This window comes from Prunus mume, linkage group LG7 (genome assembly GCF_029339155.1).
Source record: "Prunus mume cultivar Tortuosa linkage group LG7, ASM2933915v1, whole genome shotgun sequence".
Classification (NCBI taxonomy): domain Eukaryota; kingdom Viridiplantae; phylum Streptophyta; class Magnoliopsida; order Rosales; family Rosaceae; genus Prunus; species Prunus mume.
This window is the reverse complement of record NC_142704.1, coordinates 9,483,055-9,506,416: the sequence shown is the minus strand read 5'-3', so window position 1 is coordinate 9,506,416 and position 23,362 is coordinate 9,483,055. Positions and strand designations below refer to the sequence as shown.

Here is a 23,362-nt window from a genome sequence, read left to right as displayed (position 1 = left end):
TTGTGTGTTATCATCGATCATTTGATTAACGTCTCACATAAGGCAAGTTCCTTTTTGGAAAAAAATTTAAAGGTATAGACGACATTATGGCCATTTGCCGATCACATTAAAAAGGTTTCATCTTTTAATGACAATGGTGTAAATAAATTTTGTTCATAGTGAAACATGTCGTATGTCTTTTACTTGGTAAATAGCCTTATCTTATATGTCTCGAGAACTGAAAAATTGTCTTTTAACCTTGGGCTTCATAACTACAAGTATGCTCCTGTCTCCCTCTCAAGCATGTTGCTGGATGATGATCTAGGAAGAGCCCAAAGTAGGCTTCGCCTTATTAGTTTTTTCTTTTTCTTTTTCGGCCTGCCTTGTAACCCCCAAAAAAAAATTTAACAAGAAATTCACATGGATTTATTTAGCCTTTTTTAGCTAGAGCCTGGACCAGTGCAGATCAAACAGTGGCTCACCTAGCGTATATAAGTTGCGTAGAAAACCCAATTTGGTCATGGACATGGCAGCCTTGGAGTTGGGTGTCTCCACTCTCATCATGCTTTGTTCTTTGCTATAAACAGAAAACAGAATAGCAGACTGAGACACCATTTCAAGTTTTCCTTTTAATATTGTTTCTAATTTTATAGAATTATTATTTTTTTCTTGTTTGATACATAGCGTGAAGATTGAATTAACATTGATAATATAATTTTTTTTTTTCCTGTTTAATCTTTATACAAAAATTACGGTATCAACAGTAATTTCATGTGTGTGGGGCCTCTTACAGATTATAAAGAATCAAATGTTCGAACTCACAATACATACGAAAAATATATCACATGTGTCAAGAATTATATTGTTTATTGGTTACAATCATAATTGTCCTCGATAAAGGGATAGACAAATACATTTTAAGCAATAAAATTTGTAAGAGATAGACAAAGAGTAGCGATTTAGCAAATATCTTTAAAACTATTTCCCCCATTAAATCCAATAGAAGGAAAAAAAATCAAAATTTCACAAACTAAAAAAAAACCTTAGGTCCCTTCATGCATTCATATCACACATGAAAAAATATTTTATGTAAAAATATTGACTAAGTATGAAAAATGGTTTTTCGAAATAATCATTTTCTCAAGATAATTTTTTGCTGCTTTTATTCCTTACACATCAAATAAGAAAACTTGATTTTATGGGATTTTAGTATAAAGTATATATTGACTTAATGAGTCATCATTTTTAGCATAAATCGTATTTTGCACTAAAACCAATTTTTCATATTTTGATTTAGTGGGAATTTGATTTCTCTAATATTTTTATTTGAATCCAAATAGGGGGTACTTTCTTATTTACATTGTAAACTTAAGTAAATGAAGTAATATAAAAATAAATGAAAATAAAAGGACAAAGACATTTACTTAAATGGTGAAAATGGAAATAAGGTAATATGTACACCAACCAAATGGGCAATTTGAAGACCTCATTGTGTCTTAATAGATTCGCCACAACACATGTGAATACATATTATACAAAACATAAAATATTTAAAATAATATACATATAAAAATACATAACAGTATATTACTTTTAAAATATATAAAAACTTGAGTGGGCCGGGACCACACTGGTCACAGTGTGACTTCGCACCTGGGTATCAATGATGCGATAAGTTGGAGCCCTGACAAACGCAGCCAACATACTTTATATATATGAAGAGTTTTAGCTCCCTCTTGTTTCTGTGTACCAACTGTTGAGGCAGTGTTCAGAGGGTCTCAATTCATCTTCGACCAAACAAAATCTACCAAAGCTAGTTCTAACTTTCAAGTCTTAGTTCTTTCTTGTCAAAGAGAGAAAGAGGGCAGGCTAGCTATGAATATGGAAGGCACGCCGGCTCTCCATGGATACTACATGCCTGCAGAGTGGGAACCCCATTCACAGTGTTGGATTGGATGGCCTGTAAGTAATCCTTCTCTTTGATTTATCTCACGTCACGTGCCTTACTGGGTTTCAACATTTTTCATGTTTATGGGGAAGAATTCTGTTGTTCAGGCTGACGGGTCTTTGAGAATCTTGTGTTTTCAAATACCTTTTCTTTTTGTTATTGCTAAGTTTCATGTGGAGCCCTGCCAATTCGATTGATATGTCCTCTTGTTATTGCTAAGTTGATGCATTTGTGAAATTATGAGTTACAAGTTATTTGGAACAGTCAGGTTTTTAGTACAGATTTTGCCTGCTTTGACATCATATCAGATAACTGATGCCTGAAAGCTATTAGAGCATATTGAGATATGTTTCTGCATTTTCTATGTAATTCTAAATTCTGCATCTTTCTGCAATTTAAAGTATTATACGTGCATCTAGTGATCTATGCTGTATATCAGGTGTCCTTACAATTTTATGCTAGTTTCTCTTATATTGGTGTCACTCTCATTATTTATGTAGTAGATCGATTAATTTTATTTCTATCTTTTCTAGTCATCTCTTATCATCAATCTTAACATTCTCATTTCCTTGATGCATTGATCTTACTTTTGTTTTAATCCCAACATTCAATCTTAGTTGAGTCTATTTTGACAATAAATCTTCATTTTGAGTTATAGGAACGCCCAGATAACTGGAGAGACAATGCAGTGCCTGCTCAACAGGTGTTTGCCAAGGTCGCATCTGCAATCTCAAAGTTTGAGCATGTGACTGTCTGCGCAAGTGCCGCTCAGGTTGGTATAATTTGTAAGAGATGAAAGTCTTTAGTATCTCTATTAGTCTTTTATATTATTCTCATATGAGATTTGATTTCGAATGTTTGCACTCAGTGGGCAAATGCACGAAGTCAGCTACCAGAAAATATCAGGGTTATCGAGATGAGCTTGAATGATTCTTGGTTCCGTGATACAGGGCCAACAGTGAGCTTCTTCCTTTGACTCATCTTAGAAATTCTGATCAGATATTCATTAGTAGGATACTAAGATTTTTATGTTAACCTTTAAAGCTGTTTTCTTTTCTTCTTACAGTGTTAATATTTGTCTTCTGTTTAGTTTGTCATAGGAATAAGTGCATCCTCTTCTTCTACCCCAGAGCCAAAGGTTGCTGGTATTGATTGGAACTTTAACAGTTGGGGAGGTAGGGTTTATAGTTATTCAAAGCTGGTGCCTTTTATGAAATGGTACTGTTTTCTATGGATGCCATTGTATAATCCATCTTTCACGCAATGGAACACTAGAATCTTTTTTTTGAACAATACAAAATACTGTTAGAAACTTTGATGCTTTAAGAGTATAATTTCATGATTTAAATGTTTACTCATCAGTGCATTTTACATGGACCCATTCTTGGAATTGATAGGCATTGATGATGGTTGTTACCGAGACTGGAGTCATGACCTTCTTGTGGCACAGAAGGTTAGAGTAACTGAATAGATCGTAGTTTGATTATACATGATCTGCAGCTTTGCTTTTTTGAAACGCTGCTTAATGGTTTTCCTAACACTCATAATCTGCAGATCCTGGCAGTTGAGAAGCTTCCAAGGTTTCCACACTCAATGATTCTCGAAGGTGGAAGCATCCATGTAGATGGAGAAGGTAACAAAATTTTAGACTTATCATTTAGCATTAGGAAAGTTCTTACCTCTTTCTTTGAAGCAAATATTAAGTTAGAATTTGCTTTCACCGGCAACAGAATTCCTTCTGGATGCCAAACCAGTTCATGCCTTAAAATTGTTTTAAATCATAAACATATGTGATACTCTGGTCGTGGTAGTGATCCGTTTTTTCTTGAATTATGTGCCAAAACCTGTGCTTTTGATACTATAGACTTTACCTTGTATCTCTTTCTTTTTCATGTTTCTTTCCTTTACAAAATGAATTGGCGATGCCTGGTTATGATGTATTGGAAGTTGCACTACCGTGTGCCCCATCTTGTGCAAGTTCAGAACCTTGCATATTTTTTCTTTTCAGCACAAAAATTACCATTAAAAAACTCATTCCCTCTGCCAGTATAGTAGTTATCTTTATGATTTAACCAGAACTTACTTTCTTCCTACAGGGACTTGCCTCACCACCAAGGAGTGCCTCTTAAATAAAAACAGGAACCCAGATTTGACCAAGGAGCAAATAGAGGATCAACTTAAGGCATACCTTGGAGTGAGGAAAGTTATTTGGTTGCCTCGTGGATTATATGGTAAGATGTCTGCTTGGTTACTAACTCACTATCTTACATGATACTAGTTTAATTTTCCTTCACAATGAGATGCTCTGTGCTCTTTTTTTCCCTTGCGATGATTTACATTACGTGGTCTGGCTGCATGTGCATATAATCGATAAAGCTCAGGTATTTTAATTAAAACCTAAACTACCTACAAAAATGCTTGACAGGAGACGATGACACTAATGGTCACATCGACAATATGTGCTGTTTTGTGAAGCCTGGTGTGGTTTTGTTGTCCTGGATTGATGATGAAAAGGATCCTCAGTATGAAAGAGCTGTGGAAGCCTTTTCTGTTCTATCTAATACTACTGATGCCAATGGTAGGAAATTAGAAATAATTAAACTTCATGTACCTGGGCCACTGTACATGACAGATAAAGAGGCTACTGGAATTTTTCAGGTACTACAAACTAGGGTTCAACTTTCATGAAGTATCAACTAACTCTCTCAAATGTCCTGGACTTTTTTTTTCTTTTACATGCCACTGCTGTCCATATTTATCTAGATGGCATATCCCAAATTAAAAATGCAAAACAGTCACAGGCCTTTTCCTTAATGCCCTTGTTTGTCCAGTTGACCTCTTCCTTCCAATGCTTGATAAAGTGTTTCATTCTTTTTGTTTAATTAATAGTTTTTGCCTCTATTTTTTTCTGGCACTCTATGTTTTCATCTTAGAAATCAGCACTTCCCAGAGAAACGCAGAAAGTTAAATGCATTCATTTTACCTTTTTCTGTCTTTACACATAATTGAGTAACCATATATTTCTCCTTGGACGTTGACAGTGGGGATTGATAAGAGTTTTAATTCCTTACTCCTCATTTCAATATATCATGCTATTGAAACTCAGCTCTACATAGACTAGTTACCCCTTTTATTTTGTAATATTTCAAACGAATTGAATTTCAAAATGTTATGGTGCATTGTTTTATTCCTGGTGTTCAATGTTTCTTCTATAGGAGGACTGTGAAGCTAAACCGAGACTTCCAGGCACGAGACTTGCTGCTTCATATGTAAATTTCTACATTGCCAATGGAGCAATCATTGCACCCCAATTTGGGGACCAGAAATGGGATGATGAGGCTGTTCGTGTCCTATCTCAAGCCTTTCCAAACCATGAAGTAAGCTTTTGCTTTTTCTCCAGCATCTTCATATATAATTACGTGCAGGTGGTGAATTTGAGAAGAATGGTTTGCTGTAGGTTAATATATAATTGTATACCAAGTTCAGTGGTCCAAAAATTTGAACTTATTGGAGCTGCAGATTATAAAGCCTCATCCTTTGAAAGTAAATATAATAGGATACAGAGCGGTCTCTTTTGAAATGCAATGGGAAACAAACAAGACTGGTTTCATATAATGTGCAGATTAAAAAGGATTCATTTTCTTCTATCTTTATTGAATGTTCATTTCTGCTATGTGTTTCTGTTGCTGAACAAGCCTGTTCTAATGTTGGTATGACTTGGGTTGTCTCAGGTGGTAAGAATTGAAGGTGCAAGGGAGATTGTTCTAGCGGGGGGAAATATACATTGCATCACTCAGCAACAACCACGCATTCCACACAGTATCGTCAACCACGATTGATTTCATACATACATCGTCAGTGCAGACAGAGCATTTGTGTGGGATTAAGCTAAAAGATGAATCACATAGCTTGATTTATCAGTTACATTTGTTTCAGGTCCATAAGATGGTGGGAGACAAGCTTAAGCTTCTCCAATTTGTACTATTATAGAATATTGATTGACACAAATACAGACGATGGCTTGTAAGCCTCCAGAACCAGATTATAGTTCTGACTATGTGAAGTTGCATAAGTGTACCAAATTATAGTTTGGCCAACTCAGGTTTCAGCGGCAGATCAGTTTTTCTTTTTTAACTGGATTTACCAATGATGACATCTTAGAAATGTTAGCAACATTTGTTTGGCTAGACAAGTTTTCTTGACCAAAAGAAAAAATGGCTGTGCAAATTTGAGAACATATATGTAGTCCAAATTTTAACTTTGAGTAGTGGGTTGACTAATTTGATCGTGCATCATGCATCTAGGGAGCCCACCCCCGACTCCTAAGTTTTAAATGCTGTGATACCAAACTCTCGACATACAACTGATGCAATTTCCCAAGAGAAACAGGATCTGGTGAAAAAAGGAAACAAATAAATACAATTGACTATTTTAACTAATGTAGAATGTTGTCAATGATGGACGAACATATTTGTGACTCAAAATTTTAATTTAAATATATTTTTTTTTAAGATGGCAACCCTAAATTGAACATTGTAAGCAAAATAAAAAGTAGCGAAGGTTGGTTTGGTTCCACATAACCGAACAAAATGGAGGGGAAGTGAGAGTGACTCATAGAAAAAAATACAGTACCAAAAAACATCCATGTGTTTGGCTGAGATTTGAGAGATCCAACACCAGAATAACTTGAAAGAAAGAAAAAGACAGATGGATGCCCAAACATAAAATAAAGATTCAAGGCCACGATCACACTCAAACTCTCATTACCTCATTGACGGATTGATATGAACTCAGGTTTTCGAACCTGATTTCGTTTCTCTCCTTTCTTGTTTATTTATTTGAGACGAGGAACAGCTGAACGAGTACCAGATGGGTTGTACATTCTCTGGTTTGAACGCTCTCTACGATGCCGTTAACGGGGGAGGTGACGTGTGGATCAATGAGACTCGGTTCAAGATCGTGAGGCAGCTCGGGGAAGGTGGGTTCGCCTATGTGTTTTTAGTCAAGGAGGTGGTCTCTGACTCCTCTGCCTCTGGTGGTGGTGGTGGTCTCGCTAAGAAATTCAAGGACCCCTCTCATGTATCAGGTGTGATTTATCTCTCCTTCACCTTGATTCAATTTCTGGGCTTTTGTTCATTTTCGTTACGCTTATGGGATTTTGGGATCTGGGTCGTTTGTATATGAGTCCTGTAATGGTTGTATTTGGTTTAGTATTTGTATGGAAGTGATCTGCTTTGAATTTTGTGATCTGGGTGCACTGATGCGAATTTGAAATGGTTAAAGTTTGAATCTTTGAGCCCAGGTATGGTTTTTTGCTTTGGGAATTAGTGATCTGGGTCTTTTGAGCATGAATTTGAAATGATTGTTTTTGGTTCTCTCAGCTGGGAAACAATAGTGATTTTGCCATTGAATTTCTAAATTGAGTTTAAATTGTGACTCATTTGTTCCAACTTCAATCTTCGAATGGTTCCAGGTGGTAGCATGCATTAATTGTTAGGTGATATGAATGTTTGATCTATGAATCTATGGCATTGTTTTGATATTTTGGTATCTTAGAATGCGGGGACCTTGGCCAAGTAGTTCAATGAATAGTGTTTTTGAGATTTGGCCTTCATGCTCTTATCTGTTGTGCATTCTTGATGCTCCAGTGACTGGTTGGTCAGTTTGCAACTCAACTTTGGAAATGATTTCAGCTTGCTTTTACTCTATTCTTTTGTAGATGATGGAACTTATGCTATGAAAAAAGTTCTCATTCAGAATAGTGAGCAGTTGGAGTTGGTGAAGGAGGAGATCCGAGTTTCATCACTGTTCAGTCATCCTAATCTGCTTCCACTTCTTGATCATGCCATTATTTCCGTTAAGGTTAAGATCTGGAATACTTAATTTAATACGGCTCATAGCTTACTTTAGGTGTTTTCTTCTCATACAATTTGACTTTTAATAGCCTGTCAAATTTTTTATTGTTTTCACTTTTCTGTGCAATTGATTCATTTATAATATTCTGTTTGATTGACAGCCTACACAAGAAGCATCTTGGAACCATGAAGCATACTTGTTATTTCCAGTTCATCTGGACGGAACATTATTGGACAATGCCAAGACTATGAAGACCAAAAAGGAGTTCTTTTCGACCTCAGATGTTCTTCAAATATTTCGGCAGGTGAATGGAGATTTCATCCCCTTTTTTTTCCCATTTAATTTGACATTTATCTTTTGAAAAGAAGGGTCACTTTTCCATATTTGAAAAGCAGTATAACAGGGGCTACCGTTATAGTGATTACTGTAGACAACCATACAGCATTTTAACTTCTTATTAAGCAATGTATATAAGCTGAAGATAAGCCTGCAACGATGCTACCAAGTTCTGGTGTACATGTTCCTGTTGCTTTACCCACAATGATTTATTTTCTAGGATTAGTAGTGCTAGAAGCATCAAAAGCATTTTAACTTAGAAAAATCAATGCAATAGATTTGTGCAGGACTCAAGCATATGCACAGTTTTGATCCCCCATATGCGCATAATGATATCAAACCTGGAAACGTTCTGATAACTCATAGAAAGGGACAACCACCTCTTGCTATATTGATGGATTTTGGCAGTGCTCGACCCGCAAGGAGGCAAATTCGCTCTCGTTCAGAGGCACTTCAGTTGCAGGTATATATATTTTTAAATCAATCTCTATTCTCTACATACACTGTTGTATTTTCTGGAATAAATGCAAAGTTTTTCAGTATGCTTAATGCATGCCTACAAGCTGATGTCTCTTTGGTTCATTAAATTAGTTTAGTGTCTTAAAAGAAGGCCCTTGTGCTTTAATTACACCTTTTGTAAAGGTGCTCAACCAATATATGGGGATTAGCATGAGGTTTGGGTCTTCTCTTGTCTGCTAACTTTTAGAAGAAAAAACAATTGAAGGGATGGTTTTTCTTGCTTGTTATTTAGGAATGGGCGTCTGAGCACTGTTCAGCACCATTTCGAGCTCCAGAGTTGTGGGATTGCCCAAGCCATGCAGATATTGACGAAAGAACTGATATATGGTCCTTAGGATGCACTTTGTATGCAATACTGTGAGTACTGAACCTTCTTTCTTGCAGTTACTTTTATAGTTCTGAAGTTTGAGCATCATATTGATCGTATACCTTCTGTCTTCCAAATTTTGATAAAATCTGCTATACCTTATTTCTTGCACTTAATGCCTTATTTTTATTTAAAGGTATGGAGTATCTCCATTTGAATATGCACTTGGAGAATCTGGAGGAAGCCTACAATTGGCAATAGTCAATGTGCAGATAAAGTGGCCAGCTGGTCCTAAGCCTCCATATCCAGATGCTCTTCACCAGTTTATTACATGGATGCTTCAGCCGCAGGCTGCAGTCCGTCCTCGCATTGATGATATCATAATACATGTGGACAAGTTGATCACCAAGTTCTCTCAGTGAGATAATATAGAAGGCAAGAAAGTATGAAATGAACTTTCTTTGCTCATTTCAGCAAAGCTTCTAAAAGTCAGCCATCATGCCTCTTCTTTTCTACTTCAGAGTCAATAGGGCAATTGAATTGATAGCAGTTCCCTCTCCAGTATTACACATTACATTACATTTTGCAGTAGGTTTGGCAGTTTGTGCATTGGTTGAATGTTGATGTACTCTTCTGTCTCAACTATTTAATTTTGAATTTGTAATTTGTGAAACTGTGCTTCTCGCCTGGAGTGAATTCTTTTGAATAGTTAAAATACAATAATTGCGATTCATTAAAAGAGCTTGTGAGGTTAGTATTATTAGTTTAACAAGCCATTACAAAGCAGTTCTTTTGGTCCATAGAAATTGAAGAGTTTTTTTTTTCCTTTAATCTCGTTGTCTTATGAAGAGAACCGCCAAAGAAAAGACGACAACAACAACCAAGTCGCTGACTCCAAATTCTTCAAGAGAATGACAAACGATTGAAGTTTCTTATTCTTCTGATTGTCTGTTGTAACTTGTAAGGGGTCATGTGGATCTTATATAAAGGGCAATAGGGTGTAAATGAGATTCAGACAGGCTCCGTAAAACTACAATCCGCTCAAACAATAAACTAGTGTGGTGTTTTATGCTTGCCAAAGTTTGGAGGACCATAAATAAAGTCCTTCTGCCTCATTCCACCTCTTCACTCAACTGTGTTACCGATATGAACAACACACACATTTGCCCAAACTCAATGCCTTTTTATAAACCACGATCGTTTATACAATCACTGCCTGCAAGGCTGCGTGTGAATGTGAAATTATGGACAAACAGCTTTACTTGCCTGCTTAAAGGACATTACATAATGGATCTCATAAAAAGCCCTCAAAAGCTGGTAAGAACTGTTTCAGTATGATATTATGAATACATCCTCACTTTCAGATATTATCCTTTTTTGCTGTCAATCGTTATGTTCGTCGTCACCTTCAGAATCTGCAGTGCACAACAAAGCTAGTGTAAGTGGGGAGAAACATATGATGTCAGTTAATTAAAAAACAAACGACCCTAAACCCTCAAATCATTTTTTTTTTCAGGTCGTTCATTCAAATGTATATGTCCAACTTATAAAACCATCAATGAATATCTCGTTACCAGATCGAACATCATCATCAATTTTCCCTCTTGCACGAATTTGCTTCATGAGCATCCGAACCATCAACATCCACCAATAAATATGACAAATGAGCAAGCAAAGTAAAAGAGTATTAAACAAGTAATAATATATAGATCCATCCACCAGGTGCTTCTCCTTGTCCAAGGTCAAAAGAGCCTCGTAGCTGCCAAAAATAAATGGAAGCAAAAATCCACTTTAGTATACTATTTCTTGTAAAGCAATAGAAGGAAGAGAGCAAAATGATAAGAAACGGGATAAGACACTAGGCAAGTAGTTTATACACTAGTTAAGAATGTATAGCTATAAAAGAGGAAGGTGCTACTTATTTTCATTCTGCTTATTCCACTATATTCTATCTGCACAAAAAATAAATTATCTCAACACATTTAACTAACCTGGTACTCCAAATTATCCAAAATGGAAAATAAATAAGACGCAGTACTGTCCAAGAAAGAACAAAACTAACAAAAGCAAAGCCGGCCATCAGTTCATAGCCACAATATTTTGACAACTTTGCAATCTCTAAGAACACATCGCATCCTTCATGGAGGGCTAAAATAATCGAGCCAACACGAGAAAACCTGCAGGGGTGAGAAAACATATATTTAAGAAACAAGAACAAAATAGAAGAAACCTTTGTTTGAGAATCATGAGCATGAACTATGAACGCTAAGAAGCAAGCTGAAACATTTTAAAACTTACTTGAATATGTAAGAAGACACAAGTAAAACCGTAGTTGCTATATGATGAGCCATTGACACCAAAAAGTCAGAACGCCTTGTTTCCCAGAACACCAAAGCAAAGCTGGAGTAGATGTAGAATCCGGCGGAATACATGTACAGTGCCTTCAATTTTAATCTGCCAATGAGGGAAAATATCGGTAATTATGTCAGGCCAGAAGATATGAAAAAAGCAATTGTTTGCATAACAAAGTTACACATATGATCAGACATCAAATAAAACAAGTCTACTACTTGATTTTGACATTGAACAATGATTTCCAAAATGAGTGAGGAACGAACTTAGTTTTCTGGTCAGGCCAAACCTGATCGCCTGGCCCTACCCAGAAGTATTTGGTTTTAGAGAACCAAGGCTCGTTGTGCGTAACAGAAAGGGCCAAAAGCTCCGCAGAGAAAAAATAAACACATTTAAATGCTGACTCTTTGAATTTATTAATTTTCTTCCGTTGATGGCGTGTCTCAACATTCAGCATTGCATGCTGCTTTCCCAACATAAGGCGTCTTGCTAATCCCTGCAAAAAAGATGATACAACTTAAATTGATTGAGACCACTGTTTTGCAGTCTACCAAAGTATACGTACTCACAAACCATTATAACATATAGATCAACATTACATCAAAGTAGAGCTTCAGATGCTGAAATTTGCATTCCTCATAGTTGATGCGATGAGAAATTAATCGCCTTTTTTTTTCCAACAGAAGAAGTTTTCATAGCTTAATATTCCCAATGACAACTAAGTTGGGCATGATAATTGTTCTTGCACAAAATTGAAACATGGGATTATTGCATACATTTGGTCATTTTAACAGTAACCTTGTCTGCCTTCAGAGGCACACCAGAGAGAGAGCACAGAATCGATTAGATGCAGGACAGGTAAAGTTTCTCTGTAACCAAATATATGACTCTCATGAATGAAACTACAAGAACATAAAAACCAACTAAAGCAGAGTGAAACAGACCACAAATTTAACTCTTAGCTCTTAATAATACAGCAGAGAGTTTTCCATGGAGGTCAAATGATACCCGATTTCTATACAACCAATATCTACCGATTATATTAACGTCAAATGAAATAACAGGAAAACCCCACAAACAATTATAGAGTATGCAACTAGTTCCACTCTATAATGAAACTGAATTATGTATAACAAATTGAAGAACTCCAAGAGTGGTACCTCAAAGACATAAATGTCCAGGAAGAGCCTGAGAGAAGGGAAGAGAAGAACAAACAAAGGAAGGACCAAAAAGTCTTTGGGCACTGGGTACGACTCTTCCTCCCAGTTGAGTCTGAGGTTGACCCAACCACTGATTCCAAACAGACCCAAATCCTCCATCTTGACGAACCAAACTCACTCCAAGGATTTGGAGAGGATGGAAGATCAGTAATGTCGGCTGAACAAGGTGCTGTTTGGTGGAATAATTATGCACAAACGGCGATTCACTTTTGAAAAGCGCAAAACATAATCCCACGCTTCAACCGTTTTTTGTTTTTGATTATTTTTCCGTTATCGTAATCGGGTCATGCAGTTCTAGATAACCCTCGTACTGGGTTAGGTTGGATTTTGGGTTACCCGATTCGAAGCCCCGTTTGTTTATTATTATTATTATTGCATCATTAGTATTTTAATTCTATTTTTATTATTCAATCTTTTAAAAGTTAGGACTCTTTTATGCTAGATTATTCCACAAATTGTAAGAATTCAACTATCAAAATTCCAAAGTGTTTTATGTGAATGTTTATTTGATCTGTTTTCTCCATACGAAGAGAATGAAGAACCTAACATTTGACCAAATAAACCTAACATTTTATCAAACTATAAATAACAATATAAAATAATATATTAAAAAAAACAAAACAAAAAGAGGACTGGGGTCCTCATTAAATAAGTAGCAGAAGAAAATTAGATACTAAAGAATAAGAGACATGGAATGGTCAATGAGTTCCCCCTCCCCCATGGCACCCAGGTTAGAAATCTCTTGGGATTTCTTTCCTCCAATGTAACTTAAAAAAATTGAATAAGAGACATTTGTTGATGCTCTTTTTCGGAGAAGGTCAACTTAGAGATAGGGGTTGTCCTTAGCAAGAGAAGGGCCTGGGCCTTCGGTAGAGGGCTAGCCTGCAAAAGACGAAGATAGGAGAAGCAATCGTTAAGCTTCGGACACCGGTGTAGTGGTGAAGGCTCTCCGATGCCTGAGTCAGCTAGGGTGAGTGACTATTGCAAAGTAGCAGTAATAGTGAGAGAGAGAAGTTACCCTTTTTCTTGGTTACTGTTCCCATTTATAGGGAAGTAAAAGTAGGAGGTTTGCACAAAGTTCCGATGTGGGACTTTGTGCAAGTTGCTGTGATGATGACACGTGTCTCCTGTGTTTTAGGTTTGGCAGTTCGGAGCTTCGGCAGGTGGTTGTCCCTTCGGAAGAGCATCTCCCTTTGGCAGGGAGGAAGACATGTCTACCTTGGTGTTCAATCACGCTTGGTTAATTATGGTGTAAACAACATTCATTGGCAGAGCTAGCTTCCATTTCATGGAGGACCATCCATATAGATTTCTTACTTATGGTCAACAATATAGATGTCTTAGTACTTTTCTAATAATTATAGAAGTTTGATATAAATTTTACATGAAATGATAGAGGTTGGGGTAGTCCATGGCCACTTTGGATTGAAGTGTGGCTCGGTGCTCCTTGTACATATGTATGTGTATATACGTATATATGTCTTTAGTTTTATATCATCATCATTCATAAAAAATGAAGTAGATAGCGGCCAACAGTAGGAGTGGGCATCACTCCGGCTGAACCGATGAAATCAGCCGAACCTAATCATAATTACTGGTTTGGTTTGGTTTTGACCAAGAAAAAGTCAAAGGGTTTAAAAACCGAATCGGACCATATATGATTTGGTTTTGAGCTTTTATAAACCGGTCTAAACCAAACCGGACCGTTTATGTGTATATTTATTTATTTATATTTTACTTTACATGTGTAATACACTAATTAGTTAATTACTATATATGAATATTTGAATTGAGCTATATTAGTTAGTGAAATATAAAGTTTTATGACATTTTGAGCTTTAGGATGGTTTCGTACTCTAGAAAATGAATTATGTATGAAGCAAGTTGTGAATTTGTTGGGCTAACAATGTTGAAAAAATGCAAAAAGAAAGAGAATTGAGCTTAGGTCCAAACTGGTCGAACCAAATCGTCTTAAATTAGTTTGGTTTGGTTTGGTTTCCTTTATAACTTTTATTCAAACCAAACTGAACCAAACTACCATATTGTAATTGGCTCGGCTATGGTTTTGAGGTGAAACCGATCCAATCCGGACTATGCTCACCCTTAGCCAACAAAGTCCAGCCCACTGAAAAAATGCCTTGATTTGTAGATCAGATGTTTTAAGTTCAAACCCCCATGGCATATTGACAGTGTGTGAGGAAATTTCCTACCTCCAATATCACTAGTATAATTTTTTAGATAGCGATAAAGGCTATGGGCTTAGATTTTTGCGACTTGGTCCTGTTTCAGTAACTGTTCAAGTGGCCCAAATTAATTGTACAGTGTGTACCCATTTAACAAGGCCCTGGGGCATGGCTCGTAATTGTTAAAGTAGAGTTGGCTACTACTATTTTCCTTTTTTCCCTTTTTTTAATGAGGAAATGAAAATTACAAAGCGAAACTCCTAAGATAAGAAAGTCCAAAGAGATCAAAATAAAAAAGAGAACAAATTGACAAAGGGAATCCAAGCTCCCAAATAACCTGCAATGAGAGCCAGTGGCCCAGATTGACAACCACGTTTGCAGTGAAGTTTGTCTCTCTAAACACATGCTAAAAGCAAATAGAACTGTTTTTCTTGTTGGATAACATCTATTTCACCTTTTATATAAGGGCAATGCTAGCAACCTTCTCTTTAACCTTCTCTTTAAGTGAGAGAGAAGTGACACATGTCATAAGAAGAAGAGAGAAGGTTAAAAAGAGAAGGTTAGAGAGAAGGTTGCTAACATTGCCCTTTATATAATCCATATAATTATTTTAAAAGCACACGTTTGGGAATGAAAATGATTTTTTTTGTTTTATTTGATCCATTTAGGTTGAAATTTGATTTGACTGCTTTATCTTTCCCTTACAATATTAATTAAAGTTAGGCATGCATTTCCTGTACCACATGGCAATGCTAGGTTAACTAGCAGCATATATATGACACAAAAGAATAATCCTAGGGTCTATTTCTCCTCTACAAACAAACCCTCCCTCTACCTATGCCTTCATGTTGTATGTCTTTATTTATTTGGAGCCGTTTGAGTTGGTGTTAATGTTCATCAATTTATACAAAAGAGATCAGTTGTATTGTAGCATACGCATTTGTAAAAATGGCATGGAAATTAACGTTGGCATGACTTGTGAATATTGACTTACTTTCCTTACACACTAAGAATTCCTATTATAATTGTAATTGATTTACTTTAATTCATGATTTCCTACTGTAAATAGATTTAGGAATTTATTAGTTACTTACCCATTCAGGTTTCGTTGTAATATAAATATGACCTCCTACAAGGAGAAAAATACACAGAAAATTCCCACAAACAAATATTCTCTCATAGTTTTCATATTTTAGCATGGTATTAGAGCGACGATCTTGGAATTGCTGACTCTAGTTTCACACCCCCGCCACCGCTATGGGGGTTGATGATTTTTTCATCCCTCATGGAGGTAGCACCACCGACTCCTTCTCTCATTCTCAACCAACCATAGCCGAGTTGAGTGCCCAGATGGCTTAACTCCTACAAATGCAGACTTTGGCCCCGAATTTGATCCTGAATCAGGATCCTCTTTTGACGACCCCAACTCCGACCACGACTATGACGACAACGAAGACCCCGACCCGACTCCGATAACGACCTTGACCCTACGATGATGACTTCGACCTCGACCCCGACCCGAATTTGTCTTTGATTGGACTCGATCCCGACTTCGACTCGACCCGACTCGTGCTCATATCTCGATCCGAATTTCTACTAAACTGTATCCTATACATCTTCCGCTACACAGATTATGACTTCTCGACTAACGACCCCGCCATATGGACCAGATTGCGAATATTGTGGTGATCCGAGACACACTCATGAGACTTGTTTTAAATTGCATGGCTATCCCGATTGGTGGGCTACCCTTAAAGATCCAGGACAATGCAATACGACCAGTAATGATACTGGTTATGGATTCCATACTTCCGCTAAGATTGATTCCGGGCTGGATAATTGATTCCGGTGCAACTGATCATATGACGTTTGATCCTGATGATTTTCTTCATACTACACAACCTCGACAAACTTGTATTGCAAATGCCAATAGAGTTACTTATCCTGTGACAGGGGCTGGCACTGTTGAACTCTCATCTCTCTCTCACCTGTCTAGTACGTTACTTGTTTCATCTTTATCCAATAAATTGTTGTCAGTTAGTCAGCTTACTGAACAATTGAATTGTTGTGTACTCATTTATCCGAGTTTTTGTTTGCTTCAGGATATTCACACTAAGAAGATTCTTAGTCATGATTACTAAGAGAGGGGGGCTATATTATGTTGATGACTTCAGTCTCAGCGTGGCTAACAATGTGACCCATCCATTTGATAACAAACAACAACAAATTTGGCTGTGGCACCGTCGATTGGGACATCCGTCTTTTAGTTATATGAAGCATCTTATACCAGATTTATTTTCAGGTTTCAAGGAATCCGACTTTCCATGTGATACTTGTATTTTGGCCAAGAGTCACCGTGTGCCCTACTCGTTGAGTACGAACAAGTGTACTACTCCATTTACGTTAATTCACTCTGATGTCTAGGGACCTTCACTTATCACTGCTTCTTCTGGTATTCGATGGTTTGTCACATTCATAGATAATTGTATACACGAATGACATGACTTTATTTGCTGAAGAATAAAAATGAAGTGTTTTCCCGTTTTCAGTCATTCCACAAACAAATGAATACTCAGTTTAATGCTCAAATCCAGATTCTTCGCTCAGACAATGATGGAGAATTTGTCAATCATGACTTTCAGACTTACTTTCAACAACATGGAATTATCCATGAGACGACTTGTCCTCAGACATCGCAACAAAATGGTGTTGCTGAACGAAAGAATCGACATCTTCTTGAAACCGCCCGAGCACTTCTGATTGGCGCTCATGTTCCTCGTCATCACTGGGATGATGCTATTATCACCGCAGTTCACCTGATCAACTGCATGTCTTCTGGTGTATTGACCTTTAAAACTCCCTTATTAGTGTATTGACCTCCGAGCCGCATTCCTCGTAGGTCTCAGGGGACCATTAGTCAGCCTGAGTCGCAATCCTCGCACCACATGGTTTAGGCGTCCCCAAACTCGGGCAAAATATCCAACTATCTCAAGGCAACTAGGGGGTACCCTATGGTGGGTTTGAAAACCATAATCTGTTATTTACATAAACTTTCAATAAATTTGTTCTCAACTGAATTTAAAATATATCCATATATGTATATATATATATATATATAAACAGTAACATAAACCCAGCCCCTAACTCGTGGTGCGCCTGATAATCGTAAGCCTATATACCCTCGAGGATCAAGCCACACGTAGTTCTTTCCTCTGTACATGACACATGAATGGTTTGTTTTATCTGTAAACCTCACTCTAGGGCTGACATTTCGGAGTATCCGAGACTCGTTTTACGATCCGTCAAATGATATACGATCCTGAAATTACCTAGATCAACATACTGGAACATGATTACTATCCAACGGTTCAAACCTCTGAACCCGGGAATCACCCACTATGCGAGATCCGTTCGGGGTTCAAAGGTTATCCGAATTGATATCCACAAATTCCCACGAGCTCGTGACAACAAGAGGATCACATTGGGACACAATGCCTCACTCTGATGCCCACGCGCCGCCACATGCTGGCGGCGTGGTTAACAGCGGTAAAGCTTCGCCGAAAAATCTCAACATCTCGGCTCAAGACTCCTATCCTAGGTAAAACACCCTATTTGGAACCACTTTTGTTCTTGGACCTACTCCAAAAACTGGCCGGAACTGTGCTCCCAAAACCGGCCAAACCCTAGCTTGAAAATTAACCTGCCAAACCTAGAAATTCCTCAAATTCTACCCAACCAGCAGCTAGAGCACAGAAAATAGCTAGAAATTCATACCTTACTCGACTGATTTGGTAGCCGAATGACGGCATATGAACGCCGGAAATTTCTGTCAAAACCAGTGAGTTTTTTTGATTCCGGTGGTTCCAGCGCAGAGACCGGTCGAGAAAGGAAGAGGGAGCTGCTGCGGATTGGGTCCATCTTGCGGCTTGGGGTGGTTGGTGGGAGGAGAGAAGTTTCAGCTGGAGGAGGAAGTTGACCGGGGGGGGTTGCGCGACAGAGAGAGAGAGAGAGAAGATGAGGGTTTTAAAAATCTGACTTTCTAAAATTACCATTTTGCCCTTGAACGTATTTTGACCTTATCTCCCTCAATATAACTCAGAATCGAGTGTGCTGCGTGTCTGCGAACTTATTTCGTCGCGCTCTACGCAACGGTATAATTGAAACCCCCAAATTCCTTTCCGGTCAAAAAGTAACTTTTAAACTATTAAAATATTCTATAGGTATAGTGGTCTTATATTGGAATAAATTAATAATTAAATATTAATTAAGGACCGGGTTGTTTCAGTTTGCAAGTTACGAAAAGCATTGTATGGATTGAAACAGTCACCACGTGCATGGTTTGGACGGTTCACCATGGCAATGAAGAACAATTGTTTCAAACAGTGCAACTCAGGTCATACTATGTTCTTGAAATATCGGAAAGGGAAGGTAACAACATTAATAATCTATGTTGATGATATGATTATTACTATGAATGATAAACATGAAATATCACAACTACAAGACTATTTGGCTACTGAGTTTGAGATGAAGGATCTAGGTGGACTTAAATATTTCTTGGGAATTGAGGTGGCTCGATCACAGCAAGACATATTTCTCTCTCAAAGGAAATATGTCTTGGACTTGTTGACAGACACAGGAATGCCAGATTGCAAACCTGCGAACACTCCTATTGTTCAGAATCATTATCTTGGAGAATATCCGGATCAAGTTCCAACTAATAAAGAAAGATACCAAAGGTTAGTGAGAAGATTGATCTATTTGTCACATACTCGACCAGACATTGCTTATGCGGTGAGCGTTGTCAGTCAATTTATGCACTCCCAAGTGAAGACCACATGAATGCAGTTCTTCGGATACTTAGATATTTGAAGTCTGCACCTAGAAAAGGACTTATGTTCTCAAAACATGGTCATCTAAATATTGATGGTTATTCAGATGCAGATTGGGCAGGTAATGTAATAGATAGAAAATCCAAATTGGGTTACTTCACATTCGTGGGAGGTAATTTGGTGACATGGAGGAGCAAGAAACAGAATGTAGTAGCTTTATCCAGTCAGAAGCCGAGTTCAGAGGCATGACTAAAGAGATTTGTGAACTTCTTTGGTTAAGAAAGTTGCTTATTGAACTTGGGTATAAACCTACATCCACAATGAATCTCTTTTGTGACAACAAGGCTGCTATAGCCATTGCACAGAATCGATTCAGCATGATCGTACTAAACATGTTGAGGTGGATCGACACTTCATCAAACAAAGCTTGAGGCTAAAGTGTTTCAGTTTCCTTTTATGAAATCTGAGGATCAATTGACGGATATTTTGACAAAGACGATTTCCAGTAAAGCATTCCACAATTCACTGGATCAGTTGGGCATTGGCGACATCTATGCACCAACGTGAGGGAGAATGTTGGCGTGACTTGTGAATATTGACTTACTTTCCTTACACACCAAGAATTTCTATTATAATTGTAATTGATTTACTTTAATTCCTGATTTCCTACTGTAAATAGATTTAGGCATTTATTATTTACTTGTCCATTCAGGTTTCGTTGTATTATAAATATGACCTCCTACAAGGAGAATAATACATAGAAAATTCCCACAAACAAATATTCTCTCATGGTTTTCATATTTTAGCAATTAACACATTACAACAATATCAAACAAATTATGCAAGGGGTATGTAGCTCAAATAATTAAAAGCATGCATCCGAGGTCCTAAGTTCGATTTCTCCTTTATTTATGAATTGACCTCAATGAGTCAATGCCACATCTCCTTCACCACATTTGTGTTGCCTTTATTTTATATATAGTAAGCTTAATGTGAATTTGTACATAGCTTTCAACACTCTCTCTTTTTTTTCACCAATTTTGACATCTAAATGCCATGAAATTGTCATTTCATACATTAAAAATACATCAATACTTTATTTTATATATAGAAAATAAGCTCGAGAGATATATCTCTTCGGGAAAAAATCAACAAAAATTATAGGTCACTCTCAAGATTATGTACATAGAACAAATAAAACTCAAAATTTACTTTCGTTAATGAAAAGTTTGAAAATAAAAAGTTGATTAGAATGAATAAACCATGCTCCATAGTTTATCTGGATTCTTTTTCCTATGATTGTATAGACCAAGTCATTAGTAGTTTGTAAGCCATATGGTGAAGCTCCCTCATCTCATATATTAGTTTTCACCAATCTTGCATATCTAGTTCCCTGACATCATAACCATCATCCTAACTATATTTGCAGTCTATATTTGCATATTGCATAATAGGAGGTCATAAATTGTCATTTCATACTTTTGAATTTTTTTGGGTTTTGTTATTAAAAATACGGAATATCAATACTGAAAAATAAATTAAAAAACTTTAAAAAATTGATATATACTCTCTCTCTGTCTCTCTCTCTCTAAAATATCTTTAACTTTCAAAAAAAAAAAATAGAGGGCAAATCAAAAGTTATGTACGGCAAATCAAGAGTTAAGCCTAGAAAATACAAATGTGAAAGAAAAAAGTAAGTAAACAAGAGAATCAGTCAGATGATCTGGTCCATGTTTGACGAAATTGTCCCATTGCAGAAACCACAGCCTCAACAGTAGTCACGTGGAAGACAAGGAGAGAAGCAAATCGGGATGCGATCACGTCAAAAAGAACTACCAGCAAGAATAACACATGGGGCTCACCCTTGTCTCTTTCTCTATCGGCCACCGGGAAACAACCAAAAATCATGCTCAAAAGCGTTGGGGGCAAGGTGTGCCCAAACCACCTGGATTTTAACTCTCAAGTTCGTTTTGTTCTTGCCCTTACCAATCATGGATGGTCCACCACACGAGTTGTCAAATTCTCTCTTCTTTTATTTTAGCCATAAAGTGAGTAAATTACAAATTCAGATCTTAAGTTAAGCCCTAAAAAATCATAATTTGAAATGATAATCGATGTACAGGGTAAAATGTCTGGTTGACTAGAGAAGCACGTTTAGATTTTGAAAAGCTGATTCTAACAAATGTCATTTCAAAAAAGTTCTTACAGAAGTAACGTATGGAGGGAGGATATATGTCTGATTGATCACTATAATTTTCAACCCTCCAATCCAAACTTCACCTTGAAAAGGCAGGAAGAAGGAAGCAGCAGAGCAATAAATGAGACATGTAGATGGATAGATATTAGATAGATGGTTTTTCACTAAAGCTTTTTTTCTGATCCAGCTGATACGAAATTCAATCTTTACGGCAACCAAGCAACATCAACATCAACGTGCATAAATATTAATATTATTATATGACTAGGTCTAGGTCTAGGTAGCAAAGCAAAGCAAGCTGGATTGCATATTGTTTGTGATAAGGGAAAGCAGAGAGGGCAGTGTCCTTCCTTATCCTTCCTGTTGTAGGGAAGGGAAGGGAAAGGAAGGGATATAGAAACAAATAATTGAGTTTGTAATAGGACCCGTGTTCTTCCTTCCCCAATAACACGACAGACATAACATAACCTTGATTTGAGGAGGAGACACACATGCACATCATCAAAAGCAGCGGCAGACACCTATATTTGACAACTTCCTATCTATCTCATTCTCATTCTCATTCTCAACTCTTATATACTATCTAGAAAAAGAAAACCCTAAACTCCCGTTGGGTTGGGTGGTTTGCATTTTACAGGTAAATATGTGAAAGCTAAATGAAGTAGTGAATAGGTCCTATTGTGTCCTATTCAAAGACAGACAGGGGTGGTCTTACTTATCTTATAATAATTCATTCATTCATTCGTTCTCTTTCTCTTTCTCTCTAGTTGTTTTTGTTTTTGTTTTTGTAGCCTACTCTCTTTCGTCCTCAAGTCTTGAAGTCCCGGTCTGTCTTTTGCATTTAAGGCATCCATACCTTCCTTTCTCTTAATAATGACATATGCAGAGAGAAATAAAGATGATTGATTGATCTTATGAAACCCAATGACCCAGTGAACGAACAACCAACCAACCATGTCCTTTCAAATTCAAGAAACCTTTGGTATGTATGGAGGAGGCTTTTTGTTTTGCTTGATGGGTTTCACCTTCATTGACAGCTTCTAGCGGTCTCTCTGCTCAGCAGAAAAGGTCAGAGAATTAATGGGTATATTTAGATTTCCAGGGGGTGTGGTACTGAGAGTTATTGCAGCTTCCTTCTTACTTAGCCTATTAAAGACACAGATTTGAGGGTTTTGTTTTGTGGTGTAGCTTTCAAATGTAATGTGAGAGATAGCTACATTTGTTTTCTTGTTTGTTTGAGCGGTGATTTAGCTTCTCTCTTTTCCTATTTAAGAATTATCCTATACTTGTGTTAATATCCCCTGCTTCTTTATTAATATTCTCACCAGCTTCCCTTGTTCTTTCAGTCTAGTAATATCATATGGAGTCTTCCAAAGTCTTTGGAGGTGCAGAAGAATGTCACAGCAGTGAATCAGGGTGGACAATGTACATTGGCTCCTGCATAGATGGGGAAAATGAAGATGGCACTGGCATGACCCATGAAAACAGTGAAGATGATGGAGAAAATGATGGTCATAAGGATGACCACAGTGATGATTCTATGGTTTCTGATGCTTCCTCTGGCCCAAGCCATCACCACCATGGAGGAGAGAGATCCAGAGGTCATGGCTTGGCTGTTGACAAAACGGCCAAG

At 37.2% G+C, this 23,362-nt stretch overlaps 3 protein-coding genes across 3 annotated transcripts; 2 read left to right on the top strand and 1 right to left on the bottom strand.

The window, feature by feature from the left end:
* The first annotated feature begins 1,656 nt into the window (after positions 1-1,656).
* Positions 1,657-6,061, top strand: EMB1873 (porphyromonas-type peptidyl-arginine deiminase family protein). The gene is made up of 10 exons (XM_008241830.2): positions 1,657-1,941; positions 2,586-2,699; positions 2,796-2,885; positions 3,018-3,102; positions 3,325-3,380; positions 3,482-3,560; positions 4,024-4,158; positions 4,353-4,585; positions 5,143-5,304; positions 5,659-6,061. The coding sequence occupies exons 1-10, from the start codon at positions 1,855-1,857 to the stop codon at positions 5,764-5,766; spliced, it is 1,149 nt and encodes a 382-aa protein (XP_008240052.2). The 5' UTR covers positions 1,657-1,854; the 3' UTR covers positions 5,767-6,061.
* Positions 6,062-6,450: 389 nt separating this feature from the next.
* On the top strand, positions 6,451-9,684 carry PK3 (serine/threonine protein kinase 3). The gene is made up of 6 exons (XM_008241831.3): positions 6,451-7,013; positions 7,647-7,789; positions 7,944-8,087; positions 8,397-8,582; positions 8,871-8,995; positions 9,142-9,684. Exons 1-6 carry the CDS (start codon positions 6,797-6,799, stop codon positions 9,365-9,367), a joined length of 1,041 nt encoding a protein of 346 aa, XP_008240053.2. The 5' UTR covers positions 6,451-6,796; the 3' UTR covers positions 9,368-9,684.
* Positions 9,685-10,107: 423 nt separating this feature from the next.
* On the bottom strand, positions 10,108-12,754 carry LOC103338614 (ceramide synthase 1 LOH3-like). Its single transcript, XM_008241832.2, has 6 exons — positions 12,458-12,754; positions 11,564-11,793; positions 11,244-11,399; positions 10,937-11,122; positions 10,520-10,704; positions 10,108-10,360 (listed from the first exon to the last, which is right to left on the bottom strand). The coding sequence occupies exons 1-6, from the start codon at positions 12,614-12,616 to the stop codon at positions 10,329-10,331; spliced, it is 948 nt and encodes a 315-aa protein (XP_008240054.2). The 5' UTR covers positions 12,617-12,754; the 3' UTR covers positions 10,108-10,328.
* Positions 12,755-23,362: the final 10,608 nt, after the last annotated feature.

Bases quoted from the DNA above. Each gene is read 5' to 3' on its own strand.
- EMB1873 (XM_008241830.2), top strand. From the start codon at position 1,855: ATGAATATGGAAGGCACGCCGGCTCTCCATGGATACTACATGCCTGCA. The intron at 2,700-2,795 runs GTTGGTATAATT...GTTTGCACTCAG, and splicing joins TCTGCGCAAGTGCCGCTCAG to TGGGCAAATGCACGAAGTCA. The intron at 3,103-3,324 runs GTAGGGTTTATA...TGGAATTGATAG, and splicing joins GAACTTTAACAGTTGGGGAG to GCATTGATGATGGTTGTTAC.
- PK3 (XM_008241831.3), top strand. From the start codon at position 6,797: ATGGGTTGTACATTCTCTGGTTTGAACGCTCTCTACGATGCCGTTAAC. The intron at 8,088-8,396 runs GTGAATGGAGAT...TCAATGCAATAG, and splicing joins TTCTTCAAATATTTCGGCAG to ATTTGTGCAGGACTCAAGCA. The intron at 8,996-9,141 runs GTGAGTACTGAA...TTTTATTTAAAG, and splicing joins TGCACTTTGTATGCAATACT to GTATGGAGTATCTCCATTTG.
- LOC103338614 (XM_008241832.2), bottom strand. From the start codon at position 12,616: ATGGAGGATTTGGGTCTGTTTGGAATCAGTGGTTGGGTCAACCTCAGA. The intron at 11,794-12,457 runs GTACCACTCTTG...TCTTTTTTGCAG, and splicing joins TGGACATTTATGTCTTTGAG to GGATTAGCAAGACGCCTTAT. The intron at 11,123-11,243 runs GTAAGTTTTAAA...TCACCCCTGCAG, and splicing joins GTGTCTTCTTACATATTCAA to GTTTTCTCGTGTTGGCTCGA.